The 21,629-nt window shown below is 32.6% G+C and overlaps 4 protein-coding genes across 4 annotated transcripts; 3 read left to right on the top strand and 1 right to left on the bottom strand.

Moving 5' to 3' along the window:
* The first annotated feature begins 271 nt into the window (after positions 1 to 271).
* On the top strand, positions 272 to 991 carry LOC108217285 (VQ motif-containing protein 20-like). Its single transcript, XM_017390123.2, has one exon. The coding sequence runs from the start codon at positions 341 to 343 to the stop codon at positions 989 to 991; it is 651 nt and encodes a 216-aa protein (XP_017245612.1). The 5' UTR covers positions 272 to 340.
* A 2,952-nt stretch (positions 992 to 3,943) lies between these two features.
* LOC135152298 (uncharacterized) lies at positions 3,944 to 6,868 on the top strand. The gene is made up of 2 exons (XM_064092179.1): positions 3,944 to 5,936; positions 6,024 to 6,868. Exons 1-2 carry the CDS (start codon positions 3,944 to 3,946, stop codon positions 6,866 to 6,868), a joined length of 2,838 nt encoding a protein of 945 aa, XP_063948249.1.
* Positions 6,869 to 15,953: 9,085 nt separating this feature from the next.
* Positions 15,954 to 17,066, top strand: LOC108216613 (uncharacterized). The gene has a single exon (XM_017389425.2). It carries the CDS (start codon positions 16,131 to 16,133, stop codon positions 17,022 to 17,024), a length of 894 nt encoding a protein of 297 aa, XP_017244914.1. The 5' UTR covers positions 15,954 to 16,130; the 3' UTR covers positions 17,025 to 17,066.
* A 966-nt stretch (positions 17,067 to 18,032) lies between these two features.
* LOC108216486 (laccase-17-like) lies at positions 18,033 to 21,165 on the bottom strand. Its single transcript, XM_017389254.2, has 6 exons — positions 20,445 to 21,165; positions 20,197 to 20,348; positions 19,861 to 20,105; positions 19,597 to 19,725; positions 18,485 to 19,453; positions 18,033 to 18,368 (listed from the first exon to the last, which is right to left on the bottom strand). The coding sequence occupies exons 1-6, from the start codon at positions 20,580 to 20,582 to the stop codon at positions 18,238 to 18,240; spliced, it is 1,764 nt and encodes a 587-aa protein (XP_017244743.1). The 5' UTR covers positions 20,583 to 21,165; the 3' UTR covers positions 18,033 to 18,237.
* Positions 21,166 to 21,629: the final 464 nt, after the last annotated feature.

Consider the following 21,629-nt stretch of genomic DNA (forward strand, 5'->3'; position numbering starts at 1 on the left):
AACTAATCATCCGTAAAACTCTCTTCTTCAAACACCCTTTTTATTTTCTCAACAGTTTTGCTCATCTTATCACCATTTCTATAGGCTCGTAAATATAAAAATACCATACCTTCCGCATTAAATAAAAAATTATCAGTATCCACCCATATATATAAATGCATTTCTACCACTCCTAGTTTCATCATTATATATAGTCATTTCATGTCATCAAATCTGATGCTCCAGTACCAAAAGGAAGATACAAAACACAAACTCTAACCCTAGCTCTCCTGCTCTTCACTCATATGCATCTATCTGTGTTAGATTCATATAAGTTTTTAGGCCCGACTGTTTCGAAATCATGAGTCCTGCGGCATTTAGTAACAATCATGCAAAAAAAGAGACTTATGCAAACATGTGCCCATTATCTCCCCTTAAAATCAACAAAGATTCCCATTTCATCAAAAAATCACCTTCTACATCATCAACCTCATCATCAACAATAGCAAACTGCACTCCTGCAGCTCCAAAGCCGCAGCAACGACATCCGGTAATCATTTACACACATTCACCAAAGGTCATCCACACACATCCGCGTGATTTCATGGCATTGGTTCAGAAGCTGACAGGTCTTTCACAGTCCAAGGAGGATCAAGCAGCTGCAAAAAACCCGAAAAGTGAGCCAGGCAACGAAAACAAGGGGGATCACCCTAATAAAGGTATGATGATTAATGATGACAATGAATCAACATCAGTGATTACAGATGAGAATGGGAGCAATTCAATGGGAGATGGACAGGTTAATTCATGTTTTGTGCCTCCAATTTTTGATCCTCCGAATCCTGGTTTTAACAATATCCCGATTTTTACGCCAACGTCTTATGATTTGTTGTGCTCATCTCAGCCTTATTATAACTTTCATCATGATCCCATGTTTCTTATGCCAACAATGAGGAACTCTATCTCATCTTCAACATTGGACGGATTTAAGGACTTTCCAGATTTTCAATAATCGGGTCCATTTACAAAGCATTTTATTCATTTAAAGACTAATAATTTTTTGTATCGACATTCAAATTGTTTGTTTCGAGGGATTTCAGTTCTTTAGGTAAGAGTTTGGAATAATTATGCAAGTTATAGATTATATTTTGAATATAACACTATAAAATACTTTTTGTTTCTTTTGTTGTGCGTGTTTGTGAGTTCCTAACCAGCTCGATGCCTTCACTACTCAAAATTAGCAATATCGGTGATTTATTTAAAAGATAACTTGAAACTGCCAATTTACCTGCATGGTTGCTAATAAATTTTTTTGAAATCTGATTTCTAACAATTCTAGTTTAAGTTTTTCTGCTTTAATTAACTTTTAAGCACTTTTTTTTAAAACAAACTTTTAAGTACTTGGTTTATTGTTAAGTTAATTAGTATACATTTATTTATTTCAAATTGCTTTCGGGCGGAGATGTGAAAGGCTTAAAAATATTTATGTTCCACTTATATATCATCAAGAAAGTAAATTATTACCTAGTTCCTGAACATTTAGACCGTGTTTCCACTACTACAAAAAAGTGCTTAAGAGACGCTGCTTAGATAACGTTTTTATGATGAGTTATGTAAGTTATTTACTTACATAACGTTTTTCTGAACAAACGCTATGTAAGCATTCTGAAAAATACAAATAAAAGAAAAGAAATAAACAAGTATAGCGCTTAATAAATGAACGCTATGTAAGTATCAACTTAGATAGCGTTTACTTAAACGTTATGAAAGATAATGTTTTTTAAGTAACTTTAAAATATTTATAAAAAATTTATTGACACTTCAATAACGTTTTTAGAAGCGCTGTCTAGAATAGTGTATCGTAAGTATCAACCTAGATAGCGTTTATTGAAATGCTATGAAAGATAATGTTTTTTAAGTAATTTTCAAATATTTATTTAAAATTATTGACACTTCAATAACGTTTTTAGAAATGCTGTTTAAGATAGTGGATTATAAGTAATTAAGATTATTTATATTTTTTTACTTAAACTTAAACAACCCATATCAAAATATTATTTTAGTGCATAGAATCAAAATAACTTAATTTAGGATTTATTATTATATAAATTATATTGTACATTTTAGTTAATCTAGTATGTTATGTCGTGATTTACCTCTGTAACTCACAAAACTAACTTAAATTAATACACTCTTATCTTTATTCAAAATATCTTTATTCAAAAGAGAATTAAATATTATATTTTTATTTAAAAAAATTATAAAACTAAAACAATTTAAAACTAACTCTAATATGGAGGTTGGGGTATAGTGTGGGTGTGATCATGAGTCTAACCAAAAGTTAAAAAAATAAATAATATTATTTCTTTTAAATAGAATAATCAAAAAATATATGTCCTATGAATTATATTTTATAATATATAATACCTAAAATTGGATTCAAAAATAAAAATAATATAAATAATATTTGAAACTAAAATAAATTAATAATTTCAATTTTATATATAATATATCCAGCTAAAATTATATTTAGAAACTAAAATAATCATATTTCAAGTAAAACTAATCATAAAAATAAATTCTATTTAATAAAATTTAAAATATCAAAAACTTATATACAACTAAAATATAAATATAAATATTTATATTTATGATATAAATTAATTAATAAATCTATATGTGTATTGGGTCTTAAACTAATTAATAATTATATTTCAACTAATTAAAAGTGTAAGTGTTTTTTTTGAAGGCTGAACATGTACTTCAGCGACACAACAGAGCGCACAACAAAACAGAGCATGCTCATACAGTTTCTTTCGACGTTTCTCTGCATTACTCTCTACTGCCAGCATCATAATTAGGGTTTCTTGGTCTCTCTTATCAAACTAAAGGCACTAAACAGGTATTACTTCTTAAATTAGGTATCCCAATTAGGTATTAAACTACTTTCTCTTTCATAATATTCATTGATATGTGCTCTTATTGTTGTGTCCACTATAATACACTTGCAAAAATATGACTAGAATGTTGGATTGGTAGACGACAATGTGATAAAGTAACTTATTATATCATCCAGGCACATCGGCTGCATATATAGGTTTTGTATTCTATATGTTTTGTATTTATATTGTCGATTTGTGTATGTATTTTATCATGTTGTATAGTCATCTGTTTCTCATTCTACCTCACTGCCTTAGTGTCTGAGTAACATCTCCTTAAGATTTTCTCAACTTTTTACAGTAATTCTCTTAGTCTGCTTCATTTTTATAACTTCAATTAAAGTATTTAGCAAGATGTTTAGTTTGATGACTAGCCCTTCAGAGGTGTTTGGTAATTTTGGAGGCCCTGAAACAATATATATATATATATATATATATATATATATATATATATATATATATATATATATATATATATATATGTTGTTAATACATTGAAAAGATTGTAATCTCTATTTTTGTATATACTATTGTTGTTTACTGGTACAAGAAGGATTCTATTTTTTTTTTATTCTCTTCCCTGCCTTATTTTTGTTTTTCAGGTTATATTTTATTACTATTTTAATGGATCGAAATTGGGTAAAAGCACCTCGGTTGTCACAAGAATATAGGAATGGGGTGAAGGAGTTTTGTAATCATGTAGCTCAGTATGCAAAGGATAGCAGATTCATTTTATGCCCATGTCAGAAATTCTTAAATATTGTAGAAGTTGATGGTGTCGACAAGTTGAATGAACACTTAATGTGCCACGGTATTGAAAGAACTTATACGTGTTGGACATATCATGGTGAAAGGAAAGGAAGAAGTGACCAAAGTAATATGAATTTAAATTATCAATTTATAAATAGAGGGGATGCCAGGGGGGAGGCCGATGAGACTACAAACACTGGTGGCAGTGACTCTAATTCTAGTGATAAAAAAATAACCCTGGAGTATTCAATGAAGAGTTACGTGATCATCCTGATATGCATGACAAACTGAAGGATGATGCTGCGCTACCATTATGGCCTGGGTGTAAGAAGGCTTCTAAATTATCAGTTGTGTTGACTTTGTACAACTTAAAAGTTGGACATCAAGTTTCTGATGCTTTCTTTACGGAGATGCTCACAGCTGTTAGTGAACTCTTGCCAGATGACAACGTCCTCCCGCGTAGAACTTATGAGGCTAAACAGATGCTCAAATCCATTGGATTAGTACATGAACGGATTCATGCTTGTCCTAATGATTGTATTCTATATCGAAAAGAGTATGCAACGTTTGATGAATGTCCAAAATGTGGATTAAAACGTTATAAGACTAACAATTCTCCCGCAAAGGTCATGTGGTACTTTCCTATATTACCCAGACTCAGAAGATTGTATGCTAGTGTTGAAGATGCTAAAAATTTAACGTGGCATCAGGATGGTAGAACTAAAGATGGGATGTTGAGACACCCCGCTGATTCACCTCAATGGAAGACATTCGATGATACATATAAGGATTTTGGGAATGAACCAAGGAATCTTCGTCTAGCACTTTCAACTGATGGAATGAACCCTTATCGTCTTCAAAGTAGTTCTCACAGTACATGGCCTGTGATTTTAATGATCTATAACTTAGCACCGTGGCTTTGTATGAAGCGCAAATATATGATGATGTCTATTTTGATATCAGGTCCTATACAACCTGGTAACGACATTGATGTATACTTGGCACCATTAGTCGAGGACTTGAAGCTATTGTGGGAAGAGGGAATTGAAGTATATGATGCACACAGAAAAGACCAATTTAGATTAAAGGCCATGTTATTCAGAACAATAAGTGATTTTCCCGCTTATGGCAATCTTTCCCGGTATAGTGTGAAATGCTATTATGCATGTCCTTTGTGTGGTGAGGAGACTGATCATATCCGATTGAAACATTGTAAAAAGTGTGTTTATATGGGGCACAGGCGATGGTTGCCCTCAGACCATCCGTATAGAACTATGCCATTAGCATTTAATGGTGAAGTTGAAGAACGAGGTGCTCCTCCTATATTATCAGGTGATGAAGTTTGGAAAGAGCTTGAAAACCTAGACATCCCATTTGGTAAAGAATTTGCGAAGGATATTCCTACTAGGGGCTGGAAGAAGCGTTCAATTTTCTTTGAATTGAGTTATTGGAAGGACCTCTATGTAAGACATTTTATCGATCTCATGCATGTGCAGAGAAATGTTTTTGACAGCCTAATTGGCACCATGCTTGGTGTCCCGGGTAAAACTAAAGATGGTCTTAATGCAAGGATGGATATGATGGAGATGGGAATAAGACCAGAGCTAGCCCCTCAGGAAAAACCTGTCAAAAAACCTTATTTACCTCCTGCAGCTCATACTCTGTCTAAGGATGAGAAGAGAGTATTACTGCAAACACTCCATTCCGTTAAGGTGCCAGAAGGATACTCATCAAATATCAAAAGTCTTGTATCTTTGAGTGACATGAAATTAAAGGGTTTGAAATCACATGATTGTCATGTCATCATGGAGAACTTGCTTCCAATTGCTATACGTTCCATTTTGCCAGAAAAAGTACGGAAAACAATCACAAAGTTGTGTTGGTTCTTTAAATCAATGAGTAGCAAAGTCATTGATCCAAGAAGGTTGTCATATCTCCAACGACAAATTGTTGAGACACTTTGTGAGGTTGAAATGTATTTTTCCCCATCTTTTTTCGACATCATGATTCATTTGACCGTGCACCTCATTTATGAAACAAGAATGTGTGGTCCGGCTCGTATGAGATGGATGTATCCAGTCGAGCGATATTTGAAAATCTTGAAAGAATATGTAATGAACATGTCTCGACCAGAGGGTTGCATTGCAGAACGCTATCTAATTGAAGAAGCAATAGAATTTTGGTCAGAATTTATCCCAAATATGGAAGCAATTGGTTTGCCAAGTGACCGTCATAGTGGTAGGATTGATGGTGAAGGTGTTACTGGAGGTCAACAAATTGAGATCAACAATGCACAATGGCGTTAGGTGCACCTTTGTGTTCTACATAACATTGTTGATGTTGTTCCCTATGCAGAATTGCATAGGAAATCTATTAGTGATGAACATCCGGAGAAAGGGGCTAACTGGATAGAAGTTGAGCACAATCATACATTTATTGATTGGTTCAACAATTATGTCACTAATGAGTTAATGCAAAATAATGAAACGATATCAGATAGAGTAAAATGGTTGTCAAGAGGTCCTGATTCATTTGTGTATTCTTATAAGTGTTATCTCATAAATGGATACATTTTTTACACTAGAGAACACGATGAGACGAGCACAATGCAAAATAGTGGGGTTGCAATCACTGCAACATCGATACACCAATCATCTAGCGATGATAAAGATCCTGTTTTAGCCGATACCACATACTTTGGCAGGATTCAGAATATTTTGGAACTTGATTATGTTGGATTTAGGGTCCCCGTATTTGATGGTAATTGGGTTAATAATACTGGTGGTGTCCATGTTGAAGAGTCCGGGTTCATACGGGTTGATCTTTCCAAGGTTGGGTACAAAGATGATTCTTTCATAATGGCTACACAAGCCCAACAAGTGTTTTATGTAACTGATCCAGTTGATAAGAAGTGGTCCATTGTTGTCTTGTCAAACAAGTTGAACAACAGTTATCAAGTTAGGGATGGTGTTGATGAAGAACATGATAATATAGATGATCCTTTCGGGGAATTGAATATTTCCACGAGCATGGATGGCGGTGATGATTATGAATGTTTTTACTTTAGGAATGATCATGATGATGGTGAATATGTCAATCCAGATTTTCATAATATACATGGCCATGAAAGATCAAAGTCTATTAAAACACGCAAAAGGAAAAGTAAATCTAAGAAATGTATGTATGTTTTCTTATGTTAATTATATTGTGTCCAGTGTTGTCTTTAATTTTGTTTATAAACTTGTATGCATCTTGTGGTATTATATTAGGTTTGTCCTTATGTGATATATGATTATGCTAATACTGATGTCTTGTTTATGTTTTGTGTTGTATTGTATAGGATATGACTTCATCTCAGTGCACAGAAGGCACCGGTGACTCTAATGACAGTGGTGTCATAGAGAGAACTCGTAGGCGAGGTATCGTAAATATGCTAAAAGTAAAAAAAGCCAGGACTAAAGGCATTGTGCAAAAGGTAATAAAATATGATCAAACATGATTGTTATATAGAATTACTAATTTTGATGCTATATATCTGCTATATAAATATATATATATATATATATATATATATATATATATATATATATATATATATATATATATATATGTTTATTTTTCTAGGTGGACTAGAATCAGCTGGGACAACCGATTGGGCAAGGTTCAGTTACCTTGTCATATTTTGTTGGAAATTATGCAAGAAGGAATATCCCAATTACTTGTGTTGATTGGCGCAGAAAAGAATGGCAGAGTGTGAAAGAAAGTTTATGGGATCAAATTAAGGTAGGTTTATATGTTTGTTGGTGTATATCATTCAGTATTACATAATCATTGTGACAATGATTATATGCTTTTCCTGTGCTAAACAATGAGAAACTATCACCTAATTATTTAATTCAGGTCTTAGTGAGTGTGTCTGTGTCATTTTTATGCGCCTCTTAGATCAGTACTATTTCTTTGCTTTTAAATCAAATTAGTGGTATAGTGTTTATGGTTTCTGTGTGCATGTGTGAATTCTGTTTGTTTATTAAATTAGTAGTAAAGTAGCCTGGTTGATTTTATACCAACTAAACAGATAAAAATTTGTTGTACAGTGCCTTGTAATGCAAATGTGTGAAATTTGTTAGGTTTAGACTTAGCTATACTCCTTAAAGAAATCTACTGAGAAAAGGCAAACCTACACATTCAAATCTTGCTTAGTGCTCCAGTCATAAAGTGCATGTGACTCCACTGGCTGTTTGTATATATTAGTATACATCTTTAGAAGTGGAGAGAGGTCATCTCAAAGCTAAAGAAAAACAGAGAGATTTACTGGAGGTCTCAAATCATTTCTAATTTTAGAAGTGAAGCAATACTTAAGAAACAATCTTCTACACATAATCTTATTGCAGATAATAGAAACCAATTAATGTACAGTTGCTGCCAATTTAAAAACAAAAGAATGATTACTATTGGCAACAAGTGTACTCCCCAGGGAGACACATTCTTTGCCAACAAGTGTTCTAAATAGTTATTAAGTTGATCATTTTAAGTATCGACATGTGTGCAGGAAACTTTTCTTGGTGTTGAAAATGAACATAAGGAGAAGATTATTTTTCGTGCTGGTAGCCTTCATCGGCAGTTTAGAACGAGATTGAGGAAAATTGCTAGAGATGATAATGGTAACTACCTTGTAGACCCACCACCAGAATATGAAAATTTTTCTAGTGTGACACCTTATTGGAAGGACTTTGTGGAAAACTCAACCAAAGAAGATTTCTTGGTATGTTTATTCTTTATCTTCTAGTGATTATCAACATCATTAATATTTAAATGACTAATATAATACAATTTATAGGAAAAAAGTGAAAAAAATAAAGCACGAGCAGAAGGAGTAGAGGCCAGATACAAGAAGGCGTGTCTCGGATATGCTCGTCTTAGAGAAATAATTTATTCAATTATTTTGAATAGTGTCCCAAGCAGCGTGATGGTGTCAGTTGTGGATATTATGTTGGATCTTTCATAGAGGATATATTAGGTACAGGTGAAACAAAAATCAATGTTAATGTAAGTAAATTTTATTATTTCTTGCACTTCTACTATCTATTAGTTTAATATTTACTATTTCATACAATATTAATGTATTTCATTTCTTTTTGCAGTTCACTTACACACCAAGACTCAAGCCCTATCCTTCTGACAAAATGCTTAGCTTCAGAAAAAATTGGACCGGCTTCTTGTACAACCGCTATCTCAAGGACGAGTTGTTAAAGTAGTTTTAGATTTAAGTGAAGTATGTAATTGCTGGATATTAAGAATATTCTGAAGATTTGACTTGTAAACTATGACATATTTAAGGTTTAGGAAATTTGTTAATTTTTGAAAGTAATGGCATTTTTTATTAAGTTAATTGCCTATATAGTCTATTTTCTAGACACATTTTATGGGTCATTTTCAATTTTATATATATTCTGTTCATGGATTAGTTTTGAGCAATTGCATATAATTAAATGATATATATATATATATATATATATATAATAGGATTTATTTAAAAAAATACAACTACAATAGCGCTTTTGAAAATGATATTTAAGTAATATTTTCTTCAATAGTGCTTAATAAAGTGTTATGTAAGTGTTGTACATAATTAGAAAAAAATTACTTTCTTAACACTTGCAAAAACGCTATTGAAGTATATACTAACATAGCACTTATAGAAGCGCTATAAAAGTAGATTGCACTTGCATAACGCTTAGTACCATAGCACTTCTGAAACCACTGTTGAAGTACTCTACCACCATAGCACTCATACAAGCGCTGTGTAAGTACATTGAACTTACATAACGCTGGCTTAGAGAGCGCTTAAAAGCGCTATCTAATCTAAAAATTGAATGTTATGTAAGATAAAATATGTAGTAGTGTTCATTCTTTACGTACACATGTATATGAAGATGTATGTTATTATATTTTTTATTTAGAAAAATATTAACCTAAATTTACTGTTCTTATTCTTAATTTAACGGGTGATTGATATGAATGCTGTTATTATATTTTTTTCATTAATATATATATTAAGTTAAACTAATTATTCTCATCTATACTATTAAAGTCGAAACATTAAAAGTTTGGTCGGTCGGTACTTGATCCGAAACATTAAAAGTTTGGTCGGTCGGTACTTGGGCCGGATGATGGGCCTACTTATATTATCAATTATCATTTTTAACTTAAACTATTATCTTTTTTATATATATATTCAAAGTAAAAAAATTTAATTTTCTAAAAATAATATTGGACAACATAGCAACTATCCTTTTTAACTAAAACACATTATTTTTTCAGATTCCTAACTAAAAACCTGAATTTCTAAAACTAACACATGCAACATACATATAAAAAAGATAATATTATTATATATAATTATTAATATACAACCGGTGATTTGTTTCAACTAAATACATTGATGTTGTTTTTAATTTTTTCATATTATCACTTTAAAAGTAATATAATAGATTTATACTATCTATTTATACTATACTATACTACATATAATTATTATTATATTAAAACTCAATTATATTGGTCGGTGGAGTTTTATCAGCCGGTCGACATTATTCTACGGGGCTTCTTCCTATGTAACGTATTCTAATAAACTTTTTCATTATCAATGAAGCCAAAACATATAAATTTTCGGTCAGTATGATCGAAGCCAAAACATTGAAATTTGATCGGTCGGTCGGTATTTTGGCCAAAATACGATCCTATTTATATAACCAATTATTATGTTTAACTAAAATATATTATCTTTTTTATATTTTAAAATAGAAAAATCAATCTTCTAAAATAACATCATGTAACATAGTAATTACCTTTTTAACTAAAATACATTATCTTTTTTAGATTTTCTAACTAAAAGTCTGTTTGGGAGTGCTGTTAAAAATTGTTGTGCGGTCAGAAAAAGTGCTGGTAAAAAAGTGATATTGTAGAATTCAGATAACTGTTTGGTAATTTTTTTGATATTTGCTTATTTTAAGTTATAATATAATAAAATATTTTTTGTTATGAGGTTTGATAGTGAAATTTGTAACAGCTTTCTGCAAAAGATGAAAGCAGCTTTTTCCAAAAGCATGGGAGGACTGCTTTTTCTAAAAGCAGCTTTTCAGCCAAAAGGTGCTGTTCAGAAAAGCTGCTTTGAGATTTACCAAACAATTTTTCACCTGCTTTTTAGCAAAAAGCTGTTGTTGCTGTTTGCAACAGCAACCCCAAACAGTACCTAAAAAATCGATATTTCACAATTAACACGGGCGACATATATATAAAAATATAATATTATTCTATCTAAATATTAATAAATAACTGGTGATATTTTTAAATCAAGATATGTAAACATTATTTTTAAAAACTCTAACGGTCTCACATTAAAAGTAATATTATTATTTTTTTTTGCTAAATAATTATTAATTTATATTATAATATATATTATTATAATATTAAAGCCAAAACATAAAAAAGAGCAATTGGTCAGTGATTGGTCGGTCAGTTGAGTTTGACGAGTCAGTTGGTATTCGACCCACGGAACTCCTTAATTTGTAATATGTTATAATATATATATACTTTTTATTATCTACTGAACAAAATATTAAAAATTGGGATCTTTTTAAAAATACTCATCTGTAAAATTAGTTTTTTAAAAATACTACCATCTTTTTCATTGTTTTTAAAAATACCTTTTCATAAATTTTTTTTTTCAAAAATACGATTTGCAACTTTTGCAACCTCATTTGCAACCTTGGGCGGCGCAGCCGTAAAAGTTGCAAATGAGGTTGCAAAAGTTGCAAATGAGGTTGCAAAAGTTGCAAATAAAAATGGAAAGTTGCAACTGTTGCAACTGTTGCAACTGCAATTGCAACTAGTTCAACTGAAAACTGTAAGTTGCAAATGAGGTTGCAAAAGTTGCAAATGAGGTTGCAAATGAAGTTGCAACTGCAGTTGCAACTTTTGCAACTGCAGTTGCAACTTCATTTGCAACCTCAGTTGCAACTAAATGCAACTGAAAACTATATATAGTTGCAAATGAGGTTGCAAAAGTTGCAAATGAGGTTGCAACTGCAGTTGCAACTTTTGCAACCTCAGTTGCAACTAAATGCAACTGAAAACTGTAAGTAACAACAGATGTATGGTGTGCCCCTGGCGGGGCCATTAGATTACAATGGAATCAACTGAATGCAACCATATGCAACTGAATACAACCATATGCAACCATATATGCAATTACAAATCCTGATTTCAATATATATATATCGATTCCGAAAATGAGGTCGAAAATGACATTTGAAGACTGGAACTTGAAATCAGGTTGCAACACGGCTGGCGCCGCCTGTAGTTGCAAATGAGGTTGCAAAAGTTGCAAACAGTATTTTTGAAATTTTTATTTTATGAAAAGGTATTTTTAAAAATAATTCTGGAAGGTAGTATTTTTGAAAACAATAAAAGAAAAGGTAGGTAGTTTTGTAGATTTCCCATTAAAAATTAGGTTAGTATGATAGGCCAGTATTTAGATTTACTCATCTCTTTAATTTATAATATGTTCTATACTATTTTATTAATTATTAATAACTAAATATTAAAAGGTTGATTACTTAGTTTATATCTGGATTTATAGGTCTCCTTAAATTATAACATGTAAATTTTATTTTATTTTTGACATTCTCATTAGAATATATATGTTCGACCTAATTTGTAATTGGCCATTTGACTAAATTATTCTATCATAATTTTATTTTTACAATAAAATTAATTAAATTTAATATATACAGCGGTCCACTCATGAATATAAATTATTTAGCAAAAAAAAGCATATAAATCATTTTTATAAAACTAATCAAAATTTGTATTAGCTGATGAAAAATAAATACAAACTTGATCTTATTTGCAAACATGAAAATCTTATGTAATATTCTTAAATAACTACAAATTTGGTCATTTTACTATATATGTTTAAACATCCAAAATGAGTTTCTTATATTTAAATTATTGTTTGACTGGTTGAAAAATATAAATATTGAAATTGTTAGTATAGATTGAGAGTGATGTATGATTTTATAAATTAACTAAATATATTTATAAAATTACGTATGAATTTTTGTGAAACGGGAGATAAAATAAGTTGGCAGGGTTTTTTTCCACCTGCGAGCTAAAAATGATACTTCTGATATTAAAATAAATTATTTATAAAGCATTTAAGTCTGAATTATAAAAAAATAATTTATTTTTGGGTTCTGCCAAGATATTTCGAACTATAACTTCAAAAGAAGTTGACCACAGGGAGGAGTCCGTAGTGTGTTCGGGAAAGTGCGCGAATGGACTCAATTAATACAATAAATAAAAGAGTTAATTACATTTTATAACCGTTTTATGACCCTTAGATTTGCTCCAAATGTATTTTAGTACCTGAACTTTAAAACATGATAATATGCATCCTACACTTAACATTTTTGTGCAAATTGTAACCCCTATTCACTATTCACTCCAAATCTGCCATAAATTTTAACTGTTTGAAAGATAACAATGTGTATATTAGTTTCTAACAGCTAGTTTACCCCCTGTGACCCCTAAAAAATTATGTATTATATTTTGAAATTATTTCTGAACACACACAACGATGTAAATAAATTTAAAATAATTTTTAAAATATGTATCTAGATTTAGAATCTGATTTTTTTGTACATAAACGATGTAACTTATTTTATAATTTTAAAATAAATACATATTTTAAAAATTATTTTAAGCATTTTTACATCGTGGTGTGTGTTCAAAAATAATTTCTAAATATAATACATAAACTTTGAGGGGTCACAGGGGGTAAAGTAGTTGTTAGAAACTAGCTAGTATACACACTGTTATCTCTCAAACAGTTAAAGTTAACAGCAGATTTGGACGGAATAGTGACTAAAGGTTACAACTTGCACGATAATGTTAAGTGTAGGGTGCATATTGCTACTTTTTAGAGTTTAGATATTAAACTGCGTATGGAACAAATTTAGAGGTTACAAAGTGTAATTAACTTTAAATACAACGAATAGAAAGAAAGGCAAGTTTCGAAAGCAAAAACACACGATTGTAATCGAAGCAAGGGCTAATCAATACAATTACATCAATGATATAATTCTTATGCTTTTTTAAGCTTAAGAATTATCATCCCTCTCCTTTTTCTTTTTTTCCCTCCTTGGAAAGCTATTATCATCCCTCTCCTCTCATTGCAAATTATGTTCGCACTCGGTTTTCCCTTTATTCCGTTTGACGCTTCCTTCTCCTTTTTCCACATGAAACTAATTCCATCATTTCGGTTTGGACTAGCAAATGAAATTTAAAATCACACCTAAGTCTAAAGTTTAGTTGCCAAAGATACAATAATTATTAGAAACTAATATAATTTCCCCATAAAAACATAAATTTATTTGCATGGCGACCATATATCGGTGGGATAGAATAGAACACAAGAGGACGAATATTATTGTTACTGAGAGAAACAGGTGGCATTTTATTTTATTTTTAATTATCGCAATCACATCTTTTTCTCGTTCAATTGAGTTGGTACTTTTCATCAGTGGTGTCAAATGTCTAACAGGTTTGTCTTGACACAAAAGCAAACACATATATCACAAAAAATTAGTATATATATATGTAGAGTCGTCTGATTATAATCAGGACTAGCTAGTTTAATCTTCTCGTTGATCAGTAAATATTGTTTGGTACATGCATGTTTGTGTTATTGAACTTCTTATATGCAATAAATTATTATGTTTTATAAGATATATATTTTTATATAAAATAAAAAAATTAAAAATAACTTTCATATATAAATACATCTTTAAAATATATTAAAATTCGCATAAAAAGAAACGACTGTTTTTTGGCCAGATATAGGGGCCGTTTAGGTGAGTTTAAAATAAGTGCTTCTTACTTAAAATAAAAACGTGGAGCAGAAGTTAGAAACAAGTTAAGACTAATAAGTCATTAAAGTGTTTGGGAAATAAGCAGAAGTCATTAAAGTGTTTGGGAAATAAGCAGAAGCCTGAAACAAAAGCTAGCATTTCTAGCTTTTTTAAGTGCTTCTTGACTTTTTATACAAACGGTACAAATAAGTACTTCTAACCTATAAACCTGAAACAAAAGCTAGCATTCCTAGTTTTTTTAAGTGCTTCTTGACTTTTTATACAAACGGTACAAATAAGTATTTCTAACCTATAAACCAGAACTGGCTTTTAAGCCGGAAACAAACAACCCCATAGTATCCCATTGTTGCGGTCCTGCGGAGCATCTTCTGTCGCAAAGGGAATTCCGATAGATATATATCTCAACTTCAGTCTTTAGTTTCGGCAACAATTTCCATTTTTTCTTGTAGCTAGTGAAAGACATATTTATTTCTCTCACAGTGAGCACTGATAAAGGACCATGGCCTTGGAAGTTGGAAGCTTTTAAAAAAGTATAATGCTTTTATCTTCCCGTTTTCAACAAGTAAATACTGTAATGAAAATATGTAACCGAATACAGAGACAAGTCACTGATAGCTAAACATCAACAAAAACTCTTTACTGAAAAATATTTTTAAAGTGTATTCAAACCATTTTTCCACAAACGACTGCTTGCAAAGAAAAATTCAAATCTGGTGTCCTAAACTTTAAACTTTCGTCAGTTGTTGAGACAGCCCATATGACCAACAAGTCAATCATTGAACTGAATGATGTAACACTTCCTTATTTCCTTGTTATAACCGGTACCCAACCACCCCTAACATTGTTTCATAAATCCAAATCAATCGTACTTATGACACAAATTTAAGAAATTTTGACCGTTGACAAATTCGTACGAATTTGTTTTTTCTTCTCTCAAAAAGTCTTATACTAATGAAATTGTTAGGCTGTTTATAACAAAGACGGATCTTCTCTATTTTCTGATGTTAGATCTAGATTGACACTTACTCAATAATCTCCTCGCAATCAAAAAACCACCAATCTTGCCACCTTCATACCACCGCTACTTATTTATGGTTTCTTATCTTACGGGACACACCGCCCGATCTTTTTCATAGAAAGACCTGAAAACACACAGAAAAAGAAAACCTGGCGACTTTGATGTATTCATTATATCTACTCTATTGTTGGCTTGATTTATAAAATCTATTCGATAATTTAGTTTTATGACTGAATATAGATTAGTTTGTATATATATAAAATATTATTTTACACCCCCTTTGATGAAAAAATGGACATAAGTAGTGTTGGAAATTGGTATTTTCTTATATTATTGTTTTTTGCCTTTATATAGAAGAAGGTCACCAACTCCTTGGGGAGCTTTTTCAGCAGGCAATAGGCATATGCTCTATACCCCTCTTTGCATGTTCTGTATATTTGTTTTTCATCTTCTTATCTTCTGCTTAACTCAACAGTACTCTTTATCTTTATTCTATAGTTGTTGTGGGGGATGTGTGAAGAACCCTTAAAAAATCAATTAAGTCCCCTTGCAGATTTATCACAAGTAAATATGTGTTCAGAGAGTTTACCCTTGATCACAAGTCCTCGAGTATCGTTTTCTCGTGATCTTGATGAAGAAGAAACTGTAGTGGCGGAGATGGAAGAGGATCAAGAAGATTCTTCATCTATGGAGGTCTCGGATATGTTTGATGATGATCATGGCCAACAATTTGATTTTTCTTTCAGTGATAGTTTCACATTTGAGCCCTCTTCTTCGTCTGCTGATGAGCTTTTCTCCGATGGCCTAATTCGGCCCCTTCAACTTGAAGAAAAATTTGTAACTTCTTCCAACCATACTTCACTACTTCCTCCACTAACTCGTATCGCTTCAACAGATGATGACAAAGGTTCAGATCAATCATCATCCAAGGAGCCTAATACCCCGATGACCGCGGAGTCTAGTTCTGCTACTACAAAACCAGATGATGTTGAATCTGATCAAAAGAATCAGTCCAGGAGCAAACCCTTTTGGAATATCAAGAGAAGTAGCAGTGTTCACATTGATAACTCCCACAAAAAGAGCTCATTTTGGTCCTTGCCACATATGTTAAGAAGCAACTCTACAGGATCTGCTCCAAGTACAAGACAAGTCTCTAAGGAAAACAAGAAGCAGAGTCTGCAAAAACAGTTAAAGGGTTCAGCAGGATCATCTAGTTTTTATATGTATCAGTTATCTCAGAAGCCTCCTTTGAAGAGGAATCATGGAGGGTCTCATGGTAATGGGGTTTGGACTAATCCTGTGCTTAATGTTCCTCCTCCTTATATTGCCAAAGGAACTGCTAATCTCTTTGGTATTACTTCTTTGTTCAAGGAAAAGAAAGGAATTAAGCAGACTAAGAAATAATGTAGCATTCGATTTTAATATTATTTTCTTAGTCTTCACTTCTCTTATAAGTTGGTTTAACATATCATGAGTATTAATTTCTAAGGAACTGCTAATCTCTTTGGTATTAATTTTTTTGTTTTGGTTTAGTTATATATCACAGGCTAAGATTAAACTATGTGACTATTTAGTAGTGGTGAGGTGATAATAAATGGATATAGTTATTTAGATAAAGGGGCCAGATTGGAGTGCATTTCATATAAACCATAGATAAAATGCTTACACTTTCAAGAAGGGGGTGGTTTTGTTTGTGAAGATATTGACAAATTAGTTGTTCTAAGAAGTGGGACTGGACCATATAATGGAGGAGACCTTTTACCATATAGATTTTGTTCGTATTAGAGCAGAAAATTATTCAAATAATCTTTAATTGGACCACCTGCTTTTTCCTTCTGTTAGTGGTCTTATCCGCCTGTGTCCTCCATGCTTTGTTACATAGCTGATGCCAATTGAGCAGTAAAAAGAGGTTGCAGGATTCTTGTATAAATATTTTGTGGGTTCACGAATCGAGTTGTTTCTTAATAAGTTGCAGGATGGTATTAATTTTTCTGGTTCCGTCCCTGGTTATAGCTATTGCTGACACTTTAGCCGTCGCTCTGCTAAAATCTATAGACAGACTTGCGAGGTTCATGGTGCTTTTCCATTATTTTTGCTTGCGTCTTTTTGTTCAGAAAATGATCGTAAGCTTTGTTTGCGTCGTAAGTGGCCAGTACTGTCGTAGTGCTGCTAGGAATCTTGCTATGTACTGGAGCTTCATTTTGAGATCTCCTTAAGCTCATAGAATGCAAGTGCAGTTTGAATAACATGTAAAATCTAATTGAGAAAATCACCGTTCTATGTTTTCTCAAACTATTTGGCCAAAACAGAGCCGAGAGAGGCCATAAATACTATACATTGTTCTAATAGAGAAAATTGAGGAGAAAACAACTACTATATACAATCACAGATTTTACTTAACAGTTACAGATATTCACATGAAAAATTCAGCTTTATTAATATATTCTCATCATCAAACCTCTCGAAATTGGATGATACAAATGGAAAACCAGAAGATGCTAATTGTTATCATGCTCACTAAGGATACTCATGAAGAAAAAACATCTCAAAAAAAAAATCAATGAAAACAAAATGCAACTCGGTAATAGAAATTGTAACTCTTGCTTGTGACTTGAAATTAGCATTTTGGTAGATCTGCTGGAGGTGGTTGGAGCTTTTGATTGGGAAGCTTTCCATTCAAAACAAGCCATGCCATCTTCAAACCCCAGCTGGTATGGACCTCCAAATGACAATGCATAAACCATACCCCTATTATTAAAGAAAACATCAATATTGAATGTCATCAAAAATTATAAGAAAAGAAAATAAAGTGTATAAATTATTAAATTTGTGAGAAAATTTATTGGCATTATTGATCAACTGACCAGGGTTATCTGCTTGGAACCGAATAGCAACCCATCCACCTGAGGGCACCCCAATAGTGTTCCGTTCAACTGGATCAACAAGGTTGAAGTTTTTAGGGTCTGTGCTAGAATTGTAGTTCCCAAACCCTTGTCCAACAACAAAGAAATTAAATCCGTGGAGATGAAGAGGATGGCTTTCAGCACCTAGAATGCTCGTATCTTGCATTACCAGCTCTACACTTGTGTTGAATGGCAAAACCATAAGTTGAGTACCATTGCTCACGAATGTATTGTTTGGAGGGTTCCCCGTATAATTAAACCAATGCAGGGGATTGGCAGGGAAAAATGATTGATAGACACCTTTCGATTGACCAAAAAAGTGGGACTGCAGAAGAGAAGTTGTTGGTTGAATGAATGATATATTATTAATGGAAGCTGCAAATCTAGTTCCGTTTGGTCCTTGGCAGGTCTGGTTCTTTAGCCCACAGGGGCTTGTTCCAAGTCCTACCGTGAAGAAAAAATGTTTGTCGACCTTTTGAGGAACATTAGCTGGAAATTGAGCACTGGCTAGACTTCGAAGTTGCTTGGAAAATTTAGTAGCAAAAGATGTGTCATTGAGAGAGGGTAATGTTGGTTTGAAAAGTGGAAGTTTTTTCATTGAGATGACTGAATGAAGAAATGGTGATTCATACTCAAGAATACCAGCAACAGTCGAGTTGTCGAATGTGCCAGCGCCTGTTTCATATGGCCTCGCTGTCATTAGGAAGGAAGCTTTTGGAAATTCAGGTTTGGTCGTGAGAAGAACATTAGTTGTTTGCCCCGGTGTAAGCAGAATTATCTCAGTCTCAAATGGTTTAACATAGATTGCATCAGCTTCAACAACTGTGAGGCTATGATTTGCAATGCCAAAAAAGAGATCATCATTGAGTGCAGCATTGATAAACCTCAGAAGGTATGTTTTTCCTGGCTTGACTCTTAGCTTGAATGTGTCTGCAAGTAAAACGCGATCTTATTAAACAAATTGCATGCATGGCAGATGGCTCTTAGTTATTATCTAGCTAAATTCAAAAGCAATATCTAGAACAAATGAATTAGTGAATATACATAGTTGTGATTCAGTAAGATTATATTACCCTTTGCTGAGCAGTTATACAGAGGACCTGGAAGTCCATTAAATGTGTAGGCATCGGATACATTTGGACCGCCCCCAGTTTGCATAGCTTGGGTGATGATAGCTTCAGGGTCAGCATTGAACCACTCACCTGGAAAAGAAAAAAGTTAGAGCATTCATATAAATTTATGGACCACACATTGCAGATTAAACAGAGTATAAAATTTTTCATTTTGATAATTTGACTAAGATTAAACCCCTTCAAATTTGGTAGTTAGCTGCTTACCAAAGATGATAGGAACTTCCTTATAAGGTTTGGCAAATGGGTAAGGCACGTTTTTCTTGGGGAGAATAACAATAGGACCGTAAAGAGATGATCTCAGCCAAGAAATATGTGCATGCCAGAAGAGAGTTCCTCTTTGACCAACAATGGTGTAATTGTACATATAACTCTGGCCAGTTTGTATGGGGCATTGTGTTATATATGCCGGTCCATCTGCCCAACCACTTCGAATCTGTCTAATTCCATGCCTGTTTCATAAAAAACTTCGTCAAGAAAGACGTACCAGAGTTGATCCTATTGTCATACAATATATCTGTAGCTCTGTAATTAGGTATGTACCAATGTATTGATATGTTGTTGGGAACATGATTGATGACTTTGATGAGGAGACGATCACCCTCCCTAGCTACAATTCGAGGACCGGGAAATTTCCCATTCACAGTGACGACGCTTCTGGTATGGCACAGTCTTGTCACATTTTGTAGTCGAACCTGTTTGGAAAACCAATGACAATATGTAAAGAACAAGAAGGCCAGGGGAAATGAAATAATAAAAACACGTGTCATTCCGCAATGAAAACTAATTACATTAAACTCATAATGCCTTGTTATTGCACCGTCGTCGCTTGCACTTGCCAAGTGAGGAAGGAGGCACAATAATAACACTGAAAACAAAAAAACTTTCTTCGAAGCTGCAGAAGCAAGAAGCTGCAGAGAACCCGACATTTCGCTAAGTTGTTTCTTACTTATGAAATGGCAAGCTAATTGTGAGTCCTGTTTGAGCAAAGCATTTGAGCTCAATTATATATAGAGAAAATGTGCATGGATTGATCCAGGTAATGGCTTGAAACAAGGCCTTGCTTGGACCAATTATTGTTGGAGAGCAGCTTTAGAGTAATGTCAAAGACAATCAAGCTTCTAAAATGGCTAGCCTTGCTGGATACCGTTTAAACTATATGTTAATTTCTACTGTTGTTGTCAATAAAGTTCATGTTTCGCCTTCAAATTGCATGTTAAGTTGTGATTGCTTGTGAAGCTTTGACTAAATGACACTCTATATCTGTGTTTATGTGTTCCAAGGGACACCACAGGCTTGGAATGGATAACTGAAGAAGCTGCTTGATGAGGTTGGTGATCAAGGTATTTTCACTTGTTAATACAAGAAATGCAATTTAAGCAATTTATTCCCAAGCAAACATGGGGCTTGCCAAGATTTTGTAGATGCTGCAATCAAACAATATATATAACTTTATAGATATAGTTGTTTGAAATGTGACTAAGTAAACTGCAGAACATGCATAAACGAACTAATTTTATTTGATACTGCAAAGCCAAATATATAGTGACTTACCAAAATATCAGATGACTACAATTAATAACCAAAATATCAGATGACCGCAGAAAAATTAACTGATGGCTACAAATAAGGTAACCAACTAAACTCTACTGTTCTATTACTTATTCAACTACTTATTCAACTAGCTCCTAAAAGCACTAACGACTAAACCTCAGAACTAGCTAACAGGTAAATACATAACCAACTAAACTAATTTAAGATTAATATATATCCAACAGCTTTTTCTTATTTGCTGTCCAAAATATGTATTTTTTTTTCCTTTTTACTTGTATTAACAAGGTTGATTATATATTTATATATATTTATAACGAGTCTTACTATTCAAACTATTTAATATAAATTAAAATACAAAATTTAAGAGAACTGGAATTTGTGAGTCCCGGAGATGGACCTCGAACTGCATCATGACAAGGTCT

Source organism: Daucus carota, chromosome 4 (assembly GCF_001625215.2).
Source record: "Daucus carota subsp. sativus chromosome 4, DH1 v3.0, whole genome shotgun sequence".
NCBI lineage: Eukaryota > Viridiplantae > Streptophyta > Magnoliopsida > Apiales > Apiaceae > Daucus > Daucus carota.

Excerpts from the sequence above, each read along its gene's own strand:
- LOC108217285 (XM_017390123.2), top strand. The coding sequence starts at position 341 with ATGAGTCCTGCGGCATTTAGTAACAATCATGCAAAAAAAGAGACTTAT.
- LOC135152298 (XM_064092179.1), top strand. The coding sequence starts at position 3,944 with ATGCATGACAAACTGAAGGATGATGCTGCGCTACCATTATGGCCTGGG. Across the intron at positions 5,937-6,023 it reads TGGTGAAGGTGTTACTGGAG|AATTGCATAGGAAATCTATT; the intron begins GTCAACAAATTG and ends TTCCCTATGCAG.
- LOC108216613 (XM_017389425.2), top strand. The coding sequence starts at position 16,131 with ATGTGTGAAGAACCCTTAAAAAATCAATTAAGTCCCCTTGCAGATTTA.
- LOC108216486 (XM_017389254.2), bottom strand. The coding sequence starts at position 20,582 with ATGTCGGGTTCTCTGCAGCTTCTTGCTTCTGCAGCTTCGAAGAAAGTT. Across the intron at positions 20,349-20,444 it reads CAAGGCATTATGAGTTTAAT|GTTCGACTACAAAATGTGAC; the intron begins GTAATTAGTTTT and ends TTTTCCAAACAG. Across the intron at positions 18,369-18,484 it reads GTTCCAAGCAGATAACCCTG|GGGTATGGTTTATGCATTGT; the intron begins GTCAGTTGATCA and ends CTTTAATAATAG.